The sequence below is a fragment of the Arvicanthis niloticus genome, chromosome 5, assembly GCF_011762505.2.
Source record: "Arvicanthis niloticus isolate mArvNil1 chromosome 5, mArvNil1.pat.X, whole genome shotgun sequence".
NCBI classification, from domain to species: Eukaryota; Metazoa; Chordata; class Mammalia; order Rodentia; family Muridae; genus Arvicanthis; species Arvicanthis niloticus.
The window spans coordinates 102,202,229-102,214,550 of NC_047662.1; the positions used below are offsets into that span (position 1 = coordinate 102,202,229).

The 12,322-nt window shown below is 41.8% G+C and overlaps 1 protein-coding gene across 2 annotated transcripts in view; it reads right to left on the minus strand.

The window, feature by feature from the left end:
• Positions 1–12,322, minus strand: part of Ube2r2 (ubiquitin conjugating enzyme E2 R2) — a 55,842-nt gene that overhangs the window by 22,580 nt on the left and 20,940 nt on the right. Inside the window, exon 2 of one of the 2 annotated variants that reach the window (XM_076935163.1) lies at positions 1,271–1,343. The exons of the other annotated variant lie outside the window; for it this stretch is intronic. Within the exon in view, the coding sequence (XP_076791278.1) occupies positions 1,271–1,324 (54 nt within the window). The 5' untranslated portion in view covers positions 1,325–1,343. The remainder of the gene's footprint in view (positions 1–1,270; positions 1,344–12,322) is intronic. 2 annotated transcript variants of the gene reach the window in all.

The following is a 12,322-nucleotide window of genomic DNA, read 5'->3' on the forward strand; positions in this document are numbered from 1 at the left end:
GCCCTGGCTAGCCTGGACTTACAGAGATCTACCAGTCTCTGATCCATGTCTGTGTGACTAGAGCAAGAGGGCATCAGATAGCTTCAAACCAGTTAGTGATGTAAGCCACCATGTGAATGCTGGGACTTATACCTGGGTTCTCTAGATGAGGGACAAACTTTTTTTTTTTTTGTTTTTTTGTTTTTTCGAGACAGAGTTTCTCTGTGTAGTCCTGGCTGTCCTGGAACTCACTCTGTAGACCAGGCTGGCCTCGAACTCAGAAATCTGCCTGCCTCTGCCTCCCAAGTGCTGGGATTAAAGGCGTGCGCCGCCGCCACCACCACCGCCTGGTGGGACAAATGCTCTTAACACACTGTGCCAGTTCAGTTCTCCAGCCCCTGAGTACCCAATCCCCGACTCTATCATCGGACTGCCTGGTAGGAAAAGGGTCCTGCCACTAGGACTGATGACCTAATTGGGATGACCCTGTGAGACTGAATCGCTGACCCCCCATAACTGTTCTGACCTATACATGTATACCATGGCCCATGCATACCCACACATATATACACATACAAAATAATATGAAAAACAGAGTAGTTTTTCAAAATGCTTTGTTTGATTGTTAGTTTGGGTTTTTTTTCGTTTTTTTGAAACAAGGTGGTTTTTTTTTGGGGGGGGGGGGTTTGTTTTGTTTTGTTTGAGACGAATTTTTCTCTGTGCCTGGCTGTCCTGGAACTCACTGGGATCACACCTCCATGTTTCCTAGGTGCTGGCACTCACCTGGCCTGTATTTAAAAAAAAAAAAAAAAATACAGGTCAGGTGAGTACCAGTTTAGTAGAATATATCTGTAATCTCAGTAATCAGGGAAGCTGAGGAAGGGCAACTTTGAATTTAGTGCTATCCTGGGTTACATAACAAGATTCGGGTTAGCCTGAGCTACAAAACCATGGCCCTGAGAAAGGAGGGAGGTGAGGAACAAACAGTTCCATAAACTAAACTGTGAAAAAAACAGATTTTATTTGGCATAGTCCTAGAGTAGAATGTACTGAGGAGCCCGGGGTAAGAGGATCATACGTTTAAGCCTACAGAACTACTGAGGAGCTGCAGGGTAAAACACTTACTAGCCTGTCATGGCAGAGGTGGCGGCTGCACACGTCTTTAATCTCAGCACTCAGGAGGCAGAGGCAGGCAGATCTCTGAGTTTGAGACCAGCCTGGTCTACATGCAGGACAGCCAGGGCTATGTAGAGTATAACCCTATCTCAAAACCCCAAAAAGAACATCTTACTGCTTTTGTAGCGTTTGTTTCCCAGCACTGGGAGGAAGAGGATCCAACCAACATTTTTAGCCTTCATGGGCACCTGCATGAAAACAAAACAAACAAACAAAAACCCAACAGCAACAAAAAGCTAGATGCTACTGGGCAGAGGCAGGTGGACCTGAGTTCTAGGCCAGCTTGGGCTATATAGAGAGAGACCCTGTTTCAAAAATCCAAAAAAAAAAAAAAAACCCAACAACAACAACAACAAAAACAAAAACCAACCAACCAACCAAATCAAACAAATAAAGCATTTTGAAAAAGTACTCCATTTTTCATATTAGTGCGTGCGTGTGCATGTGCGTGTGTGTGTGTGTGTGCATGGGCCACAGTATACATGAGTAGGTCAGAACAGTCATGCACACATATTGAGACAGCAGATTTTTGTGTAGAGTTTGTTGTCCTGGAACTAGTTCTACAGAGCAGAGTGACCTTGAACTCAAAAGATCCATCTGCCTCTGCCTCCCTGAAATTAAAGATGTGCACAACATAAATTTTTTAAAAAACCAAGGTCAGTCTGGGTAAGTTAGAGATCTTGTCTCAAAACAAATAAAGAAGCTTGACAGTTCAGAACACTTACTTCTAAGGGAGAGAATTTGGATCTTAACACCCACATCCAGGTGGCTCAGAATCACCTGTAACTCAAGTTCCAAGACACCTAAGACCCTGCTCTGGCTTCCGGGAGCACCTGCAAACATGTGATGCATATACATACACTCAGGCACGCTCAAACACAGGTAAAATAATTAATCTTAAAAAGATAAAGTGTTTTTTAAAGGCTGGAAGCATAGCTCGTTAACACATTTGCCTCGAGTGCACGAGTTCAATCCCAGTCCTGCTCCCACACACACACTTGCACTGTGCACAACACTGTATTTTTTTCCCAAAGAACTAAGCTGTGATGGTTAGCTTTGTCAGCTTCACACACACTAGAGGAAGAGTCTCAAAGAGGGATTGCTTACAACAAGTTGGCCTCTACAGGCCTGTCTATGGAGCCGTTAGTATCTTAAGGGGAAAACAGAGCCCAGTGTGGGTTGCACCATTCTTTACGTGGAGTCCTGAACTGTATCCATGGAGAAATCAAGCTGACCTAAGCAAGCAAGCAAATGAGCAGGCACACACACTCCTTTCTCTCATCCCAACTGTGATATGACGAGTTACTTCAGGCTTTGCCTTGACTTTCCCAGTCTTAGATTGTAACTAGAATTGTGAGCTGAAATAAAAACTTTTTTTTTTTTTTGCCCTAAGCTGCTTTTCTTTTAAGTATTTGATTATAGCAATGCAAACCAAAGACATACATTCATTATTTTACATGTATGGGTGCTTTATCTGTGTTTATGTCTATGTACCACATGCACACAGAATCCAGAAGACCCAGAAAACAGAAGACAGACTCAGGTCTCCTGGGAATGTAGTTACAGATGGTTACAAGATGTCATGCAGATGCTGGGAATCGAACTCAGGTCCTCCAGAAGACAAGTCAATGCTCTTAATTAAACACTGAGCTATTTCTCAGTTAATCCCAGTTAAATAATTTTATTTATCGAATGTCTTGGTCTCTAATTCTCTAATTTGCTATATAGCCATGGCTGGCCTTGAACTCTTGATCCTCTCACTCCCACACCAAAATCCTCAAACCACAGACAGATTACAGGTGTGTGCCATTACCACCAACTTGAAAGACAGCGTTTTTTAAAACTGAAATATTTAGCTGAGCCTGATGATACGCAGCTATACAGCCAAATGTTTCAGTTTTAATTTAAATGCTGTCTTCCAAGTTGGTGGTAGTGACACACATTTGTAATCTGTCCGAAGTTTGAACACTTGGTACATGTAAAACCATGGGGTAGAGTCCCAGTATATGTATGTGTGTGTGTCTGTCTGTCTCCCCCCCCCCTCCCTCCCTCCCTCCTCCATGTGTTAATTTGAGGAAACATAGGAAACACTTTGGACATAATTTTGGAGACTGACCCAACGGCCACATACATGTCAGGCAAGTGCTCTACCACTAAACTATATTCTCAGACCCCATTTAAAATTTTTTAGAAATATTTATCTTATTTAATGTATATAAACATTTTTTCCTGAATGGGTATTTATGTGCAGCAAATGCAAGCCTGATGCCTAGTGTGAAAAGAGGGTATCAGATCCTCTGGAATTAGAGTTACATATAGTTGTAAGCTTCCATGTCGTGCTGGGGAATTGAACCCAGGTCCTTTGCAAGATCCAAGGGTTCTTAACCACTAAGCCATCTCTCCAGGCCCCCAGCCTCCCAATTTTTAAATACAAAGTAAAAATAACTGATTGAATAGTTAACACATCCACCCACCTTCACTCCAGTCCTCACAAAGTCAAAGCCTGGAAACAAAATCTCTCTTCGAAAGCAAGAGGCAGAGAAAGGCCTTTTGCATCCTCAGTATTCTCCTGGACCAATCCTCCAGGACTGTGACAAAGAACCTGGCATCAACAAACCTCACATAAAAATGCTGCCAAAGCCTAGAAGTCTTAGCCAGCTAGATTTGTCCCCATTAACATTTTTATACTGAGGTAGACCATTGCCACCAGGTGGCAGCAAACTGTCTCCAAGATCAGATCAGATTTAGAGCAGAAGGATTTCCTGAAACTCCAAGACAAAATTATCTCACGTTTTGTGTAAACTGTTTAACTTCACTTATCCCAGTAAGGTGGCACATGCTTACCACCATCCATAACCATCATTGTAGAATATGATGTTCTGGACTTAAAACGTTTTTTGTTTTTTTTGTTTTTTGTTTTTTTTTTTTGTTTTTCCGAGACAGGGTTTCTCTGTGTAGCCCTGGCTGTCCTGGAACTAACTCTGTAGACCAGGCTGGCCTTGAACTCAGAAATCTGCCTGCCTCTGCCTCCCAAGTGCTGGGACTAAAGGCGTGTGCCACCACCACCCGGCGACTTAAAACTTTTATACTGTTATATATATATATAAAAACAAAATTATTTATGCCACCTTAATATGCATGCACTAAACTCACATAAGAAGCTGAGGTGGTAAGACTGAGTTCAAAGACGGGGGGGGGGGGGAAGGGGGGAAGAGGGGCGGGAGAAAGGGGAGAGGGGATGGCATCTAAAGTGTAAATAAAATATCCAATAAAAAATCACAAAAAAAAAAAAAAAGACTGAGTTCAAAGCTATCCTCATTACACGGGAGATCTTATCTGGGGGCAGGCAGAGGGGGTTGTGGCCATGAAACAATGACAGACTAAGTAAGCACCTGCGGCAAAATCCTGAGTGCACTGTTTTCTAGCACTGTAAAACAAACAAAAATGTAAGGGGTGGGTCTGATGCTAAGATCCTGTTCCCCAACTGGTTCTTGATGGATCAGTAAAGATGCCAGGGCCCAATTGCTGGGCAGAAGGAAAGAGGCGGGACTTCCGAGAACCCATAAGCAGGCTAAGCGATGCAGGAGGACGACGAGATTTTGAGAAGCTTCAGAGGGAGAAAAGGCCACCAGCCATGTGAGATATAGGGTGGCATGAAAGTTGAGTGCAGATTTAGGGTGCTGAGCTAACAGAATTGGGAAGGGGCAAGCTAGCCATGGGCGATCAGAAGTATCTAGCAATTGAGCCAATAACACAGGTTGAAAATAAGTGTGCGCGCGCGACACACACACACACACACACACACACACACACACACACGAGCGAACACACGCGCACGCGAACAAATGTGTTTTATCTGTGTTTCATCCACGGATTTGAGGGAACCTGGTAGAGCAGTCAGTCCACCCGGAGCTTAAAGCTGGGTAGCGAACAGATGGCGCAACGTGGAAGGCGAGAATACACTATTAATTAAGGAATTCTAGGATGGTATACACACACGCAATTGATAAGTCTAGAAAGAGGGGAGAACTGGTTTCTCAGTGGAACAGAGCCGAGTCACATGGCTCCAGCGTGGGAAAACTAGAACAGAGGAACACAATCACAGCCAGAGAGAGCTTAAGCTCAGAGGCTGGGAACTCCTGCTGTGCAGTCAGGCTGCTCCCAGGAGGAAGGCAGTAAAAGACAAACAGGTAATCAAAGGATAGACTTCTAAAATTTGATTTAATTGATTTTAAAGATAGATGGGAATACAGATTTTGCCCGAGCCACGTGGAGATTTCATGCGGGGATTTCTTCCTGTGGTTTGGAAATGGTACAAAGAGCTTAAGATGAGAGGCCAAGAGCAAGATTGTAGATGAGGCCAATGTTAAGCTCCAGAGAAGCTTAGGGAAATTAGGGAGAATGAACGAACAAATGCTTAAAAGATGTGCAAAAGTCTTACCAGGACAGTTTCTCGGGAACTTTGAATGTGGCTGACACAAGATTTCTGGGATTGCTTTTGCCTGGTACAACATAAACAGAGCCTGGACACAGGCGTGTGCAGTCAGCAGAAGGAAATTAAAGTTAATTACAGAGAAATAATATTGAGGCATTCGATCTTAAAAAAATTAGATCGAAGGAAGGGGTAGATTGCCTAACCTATCTCAGACAGTGGAAATGTAGGCCTTGAGCATTATATAGAGTCTGGAAATAGGCTCATACAGTGATTAGATGGAGATAGTAAGTAATTTAGGCCTTGATCTCATGAAGGCCAAGACAGGAGACAGTAGAACAAATGTCTCATTGGTTAATATTTGTTTAGAGTGCTTTATTTGCTTTGAATTGTTTTATGTATCAAAAAGAGTGTGGTTTTGAGTTTGGTAGCTATATTAAAATTCCTCTGAGAGGTCAAGCTAAACATTTAATGATTTCCAGTTACTGGCCCAAGGACTTGTTATTTTGGAGGAGAGGCTCTGTATTCGTGTTGACAGGAAAGGAGAAGAGACTTTGGACCCCATCCAGAGTCACATGGATCAGATATGACAAGGGGGGACCCCCTGAAGAACTACAAAATTTCAAGAGAATCAAACAGGACAGGTAAAGAGTCATTAGTGCCATCCTTCACATGCTATCCTGGCATAAATGAAGACGTATTACGACTGATTATTGATAAAATTAACTCATAAAAATAGTGATCTTTCACCTGCTCAATCAAGGAACAAAATTTCATCCTTAACTGAACTGTGCACCCTGCACAATCCATACGAATATCTTAATGGTACTAAAATTTTGGTTGTGAGGTTCATATAATACAGAATGTCCACTTTGGTGAAATTCATCCTCAGAGATGCTGAAATGACCTGCTTGGCCCCTGCTTCTGGTTGCTGCCCAAAACAGCTTCAGTGATGGCTGCTGATTCCAGGTCATCTCGCCTCATGCAACCTTTCACACAGACCCAGTCAGAACTTCAGTCAAGCTCTGAACCTTCCAAATATGCAGAACTGGACAACAGATGCTACAGCTAGCTTTTTAAAGTCTAGCCAGTTTTTCTAATTTTCCTACCCTTCCCCACTCCTTTAGAGAATTTCTTGTTGCCCATATTCAGCAGGAAGAAGCTAGGGAGAATGGTCAGCCCAATTCCCTGGATTTGGGTGTTTGGTAATGGTTCTTTTACAAATTATAGGTAGGTTCTCATTTTAAGGGATAATTTGGAAATGGTCATAATTTTGAACAGGGAGAAAACAGATGGGATGGATTACTAAATTTTATCCTTGAACAAAGCATTGTGTAGCCATAATCTTAATTGATAGTTATAACTGATAGAAATTGAAGTTATAATTTCTTACATTAGTACAAAATTTATATTGATAAAGATTTAAGGTTTTCATTGGTATAAATTTCTTATATTGATACAAAATTTGAGATTAACATTGTTACTTAGATAGGCATTGTGCCTGTGCAACTCATTTAAGAATATGAGGCTTAGACCCAGTCCTTCTAATAGCTGCTTTACAAACTGTGTAAAATGATTAAGCAACACAAGGTAAGGGCCAGGTAGCAAACTCATGGTTATGTTAGATTCTGATTTAATTATAATAAAGCACCTTCAATTTGGTCAAATAGAAATGGCTAAGAGTAGCTAGTTCAAGATACTTAGATGGTCTTCAAAAACACCAGAAATCCATAGAATGTGACACTGGATGTTATTTAATCATTTGACAATGAGACATGTCTGCTCCAGACAGTTTCCCCATTCTCCTTCAAAGAAAAATTGAGCACCTTTACCTCCAGGCGAGGTTGCTTATCCTGGCAAGGTAGCCACTAGACAGAAACTGCTTATATCATCTGCAGATAATATACTGTCCAAAAAGGACAGAGGTGGGATAGTTGGCTACTAGCTCTGCCAAAACAGAGTAAGCTGGTCCTTCATATTTCCTGCTTCACGAAAGGTCGGCCAGATGATTCTGAGCCAGAAGGCTGAAGATAGATACTCTGATATGATAAACTAGGGGCTGTCCAGGTAGTCACCTGTCTCTATAATTGTTTAAGTTTGAGCTGTGTTTGGTGCTTTCTATAAACCCAGGTAATGTTTAAGTCATTCTTGGATTTCCAACAGGGTTGAAGACTAGTTATAGTCTCATAATCAAAATCAAATTATTTAATATTGATAGAGAGGTTATAGAGTGGAAGCCATGGTCTTCAGATGGTGTTACAGGCTAAAATCTAAACATAATCCAGGAATAAAATCATAATTCTTTAAGTTAGGAATGATGGTAGAGTACTTTATCTAATTGACAATGATGATGGACAGGATGTCACCAAACTCTGTAATTTACATGATTGTTATGGTTTTGTTCAATTTATGTCTGGGAGAAGAGGTTTGTATTTTTGTTTGTTTGTTTTGCTTTGGTTTGGTTTGTATTGGACAGAAAAGGTGAGATGTAGGGGGCAGTTCTAATACTAAGGTCCTGTTCCCCAATTGGTTCTTGATTGATCAATAAAGATGCCAGGGGCCAATTGCTGGGCTTAAGGAAAAAGGCAGAACTTCTGGGTCCCCACAGGCAGGCTAAGAGATGCATGAGAAAGAAGAGATGCTTCAGAGGTTAAAAAAAGGCCATCAGCCATGTGAGGTTTAGGGTGGAGTGGCCATTGGTCACTTCCCCAACTGAGCCTGGGGTAGCAACTAAAGCTAAGGGCAGATTTAGGGTGCTGAGCTGGGGCTAAATGTAACTGAGCCACTTAAGTTGAGGGCAGATTTAGGGTGCTGAGCTAAGAGTACTGGTAAGGGCATGCTAGCTGTGGGAGATTAAAAGCATCCAGCAATTGAGTCAATAAGACAGGTTAAAAATGTGTGTGTGTGTGTGTGTGTGTGTTTCATTTGCAGATCTGAGAGAACCTGGGCGGGGCTGGTAGCACAGGCTACCCAGAGCTTAAAGTAGGGTAGCAGAAACTACACGCAACACAAAAATACAATACTATTAGCATAATTGATATTTATTAAACACCAATATTATTCATTTAGTAGAATAATAAATATATAATCCAGATAAAACTGAGGGGCTGAGGCAGGACAGTTAAGTGCTTTACAGACTAGCCTGGACAGCATGAGAGCCTGCTTCAAAATAATTGCTTATCTTTTTGAAAAACAGGCAATGGAGCTAGGGACATGGCTCACTGGTTGTGAATGCTTATTGTTCTTCCAAAGGATCCAGGTTTGGTTCCTGGCACCTACATATAGTAGCTTACAACTGCCTTTAACTCCGGTTCCAGACATATAACACCTTTTACTGACCTCTTCCACTCTATAACCAGTCACACGTGTGGTACATACATACAGCAAACTTGAACTCAGAAATCCGCCTGCCTCTGCCTCTGCCTCCCAAGTGCTGGGATTAAAGGTGTGCGCCACCACTGCCCGGCTGTTACCATCACTTTAAGATAACTGGACAAATTTAATGGGATCTGGAGATTAAATGGTACTTATGTCTCTTTTGGGAAGAAGGTAGGACTTGCTCTGTATCCCAGGCTAACCCCAAACTCACAACAACCCAACTGCCTCAGCTTCCTCAGTGGTGAGATTATGAAGGTCGGAATCATCACAGTCAGCTTCATTTTAGTTTCTTTATTGATAATAATTCTGAGTGTGTAGGATACCCTTATTTGTAGGGCATATACTAAATTATTCAGAGGAATAGTGAAACATCAGATATCTTCAAATGGTTCCCCCCAAAACAATTCTTGAACTTGTCTCTTAAGTGTTTAGTTGTGTTGTTGTTGTTGTTCTTCTTCTTCTTTTTCCTTTTTTTTTTTTTGGTTTTTTGAGGCAGGGTTTCTCTGTATAGCCCTGGCTGTCCTGAACTCACTTTGTAGTCCAGTCTGGTCTCAAACTCACAAAGATCCAACCTGTTTCTGCCTCCCAAGTGCTGAGATTAAAGGCATGTGGCACCATGGCCCTGCTTAACTGTTGGGTTCTTTAAGAATTAAAGTGCCTAATAAAGATAATATATTAGAATTGTTGCCCAAAGAAGCAGGAGGAAAAAAGAAATGAATACATGGAAACCAACAAACAGAAGACCTAAAACAGCCAAAGTCATAAAGAACCAGAAAATGGGGCTTGAGCTGTAACTCAAGAGCTCTCAGAGGCTTCAGACCCTTGGTTCCTTCTCTAGTGTCTTAGAAATGGGGTAGGGGAACTATGAACTAAAAAGTATGATTATGTCTCAATGCTAGAAACAATCACTTAAAAAAAGATTCTAAGTCCTGAACCATGACTAAATCTAGGGCTAGAGTTCCCTTCAGGTGTGGTTTTCATGAGGCGGTAATCAAAGACTGCATTCTGAAGGAACTGAAAGATGTTCCTACTAGTCAGCTGGTGTGCTTATGTGAAGACAATGAGTAATGTGGATTGGCAGCATCTGGAGGAGAGGTCAAATTTTAAGAGGTTAAAATAAAACCAGAATTAAGGAATCCAGACAAGCAGGTCAGTTAAGTCACCAGCCACCAGGACATAAGTGACACAAAGGGCATCCAGGCTCAGGGGTTATCAAGGCTGGCTGCATCTCCAGATAAATGGTTACATATTTGGAAAAACTGAAGCAGCCAATGACACTCTGTAGCAATTCTCTTTGCCCTACTCTCTCTTTAAAACACACCTACACCGGCATACTCCTAATTCTGACATACAATTCTGATTTCATTTTAATAGTCCAGATCCTCAGCTTTGGTGCAATCTTGAACAGCCTAATTACTAAGTTATAACCTCATTCCTCAATCACAGATACTAGAATGTGCTCCAACTCTGACTCTTCTTCTGAAAATATACTAAGCAAAGTATTGGTAGGTCAGTGGCAGAGCACTTGGCTAGCATGGACAAGGCCTTCAAGTAAAACCCAGCTATGTCTACTTGTCCCCCAAATGTTGTAATGTTTATTCAGCTTCTGACAGTCATAAATGAACAGGAAGTATATTTCCTGGAGACTACATTCTTTCTCCTAAACTACAGTCCAACAGCAAGGATCTCTATGGACCTCTTTCCACACAAGCATCTAACAGACCACCACAGCTGAACATCCAAGTATGTGCTTTGAGCAGGGCAAAATACAGTTAAGGCATCCAAACATAATAAATAAGCTACAGAAACAGGAATGCAAACTACTCTGGGAAAGTCTCTTAAACTCCCTACTAGCCTTAATTCTACTCCTTATCCCCATTTATAGAACTACAGTAGTGAAATCTCACCAAATTGCTGTCCAAATTATATAATGGTGAAGAACGGGAGGATGGCTCAGTGAGTAAAGTGCTTGCTGTGCAAACGTGAGGACCTGCATTAGCATCCCCAGCTCCACACAAAAGCTGTGCATCTGCAATGCTGGTAGGGACTTGGGGAGATAAACCAGACCCAGGATGATTCTGGAATATATATATATATATATATATATATATCCTAGCAAACCAGCCTAGCTAGACTGGCCAATTCAAGTTTCAGTGAAAGACCCTGACTCAAAAACTAATGTAGAGAGCGATGGAAGAGAACACCCAACTTAAACCTCTGGCCTCCACACAAGCATGCACAAGCCAGCGTACCCAGAGACACATGCAGACCTACATACCTACAATAACACATGTATATAACAGAAGAAACTATCATCCACTGGGCATTTCCTATGTGCTGGACACTTTTCTAAAATATATTACATATGTTAACTCATTTAATTCCTAAAATAACCCTGGGTTATCATCAAAACCTTATTATAAAGAATATAAATACAAAGTTTTAGAAACTTGTATAGGACCACATTTAAGTAACCGAGTCTGTATGTTATTTACATATATTTCTCTCTCCCTCTCTCTATAAATGCAGACAGATAACATATGTTCTCCCATTTCATCGCTGGGCAGGGCAAGTGCTAACAATGCGACGAACGAGAGCTGTATCTTTGTTATTCTATATTAAATAAGACAATTTTCTTATACAGGGAGGTTTTGTTTGCTGGATTTTTTGGTTTTTCAAGACAGGGTTTCTCTCTATAGCCCTGACTGTCCTAGAATTCACTCAATAAACCAAGCTAGACCTGCCTGCCTATGTCTATCAGGTGCTGGCATTAAAGGTTCATCATTAGCTGGATGGAGAGGCAGACAGACAGATCTCTGTGATTTTTGAGGCCAGTCTCATCCACAAAGTAAACTCCAGGACACCCAGGGATGCACAGAGAAGCCCTGTCTTGAAGAAACCGGGAGGTGTATCACTAGACAGGCTTATTTCTTTTTTTCCCTTTCTCTTCTCTTTCTCCTCCCCACCCCCAACCCTTTCTCTCTGTGTCCCTTGCTCCAGCCCTGCTCACTCAGGCCCCGCTTGCTCCAACCCAAAGGTTTTTATTTATTTATTATATGTAAGTGAACTGTAGCTGTCTTCAGACACCCCATAAGAGGGCATCAGAGCTCGTTACAGATGGTTGTGAGCCACCATGTGGTTGCTGGGAATTGAACTCAGGACCTCTGGAAGAGCAGTCAGTGCTCTTAACCACTGAGCCATCACTCCAGTCCAGCTTATTTCTTAATGAAGCTCCTCCCTGGGTTTTAAAGAAAAGCTTCTCCTTCCCTTTTTGGAATTATGTCAATTATATGGCATTATACCTCTTATGCGTCATTTTTCTGAGACACGGACTATCATGTAGTTCTGGCTGTCCTG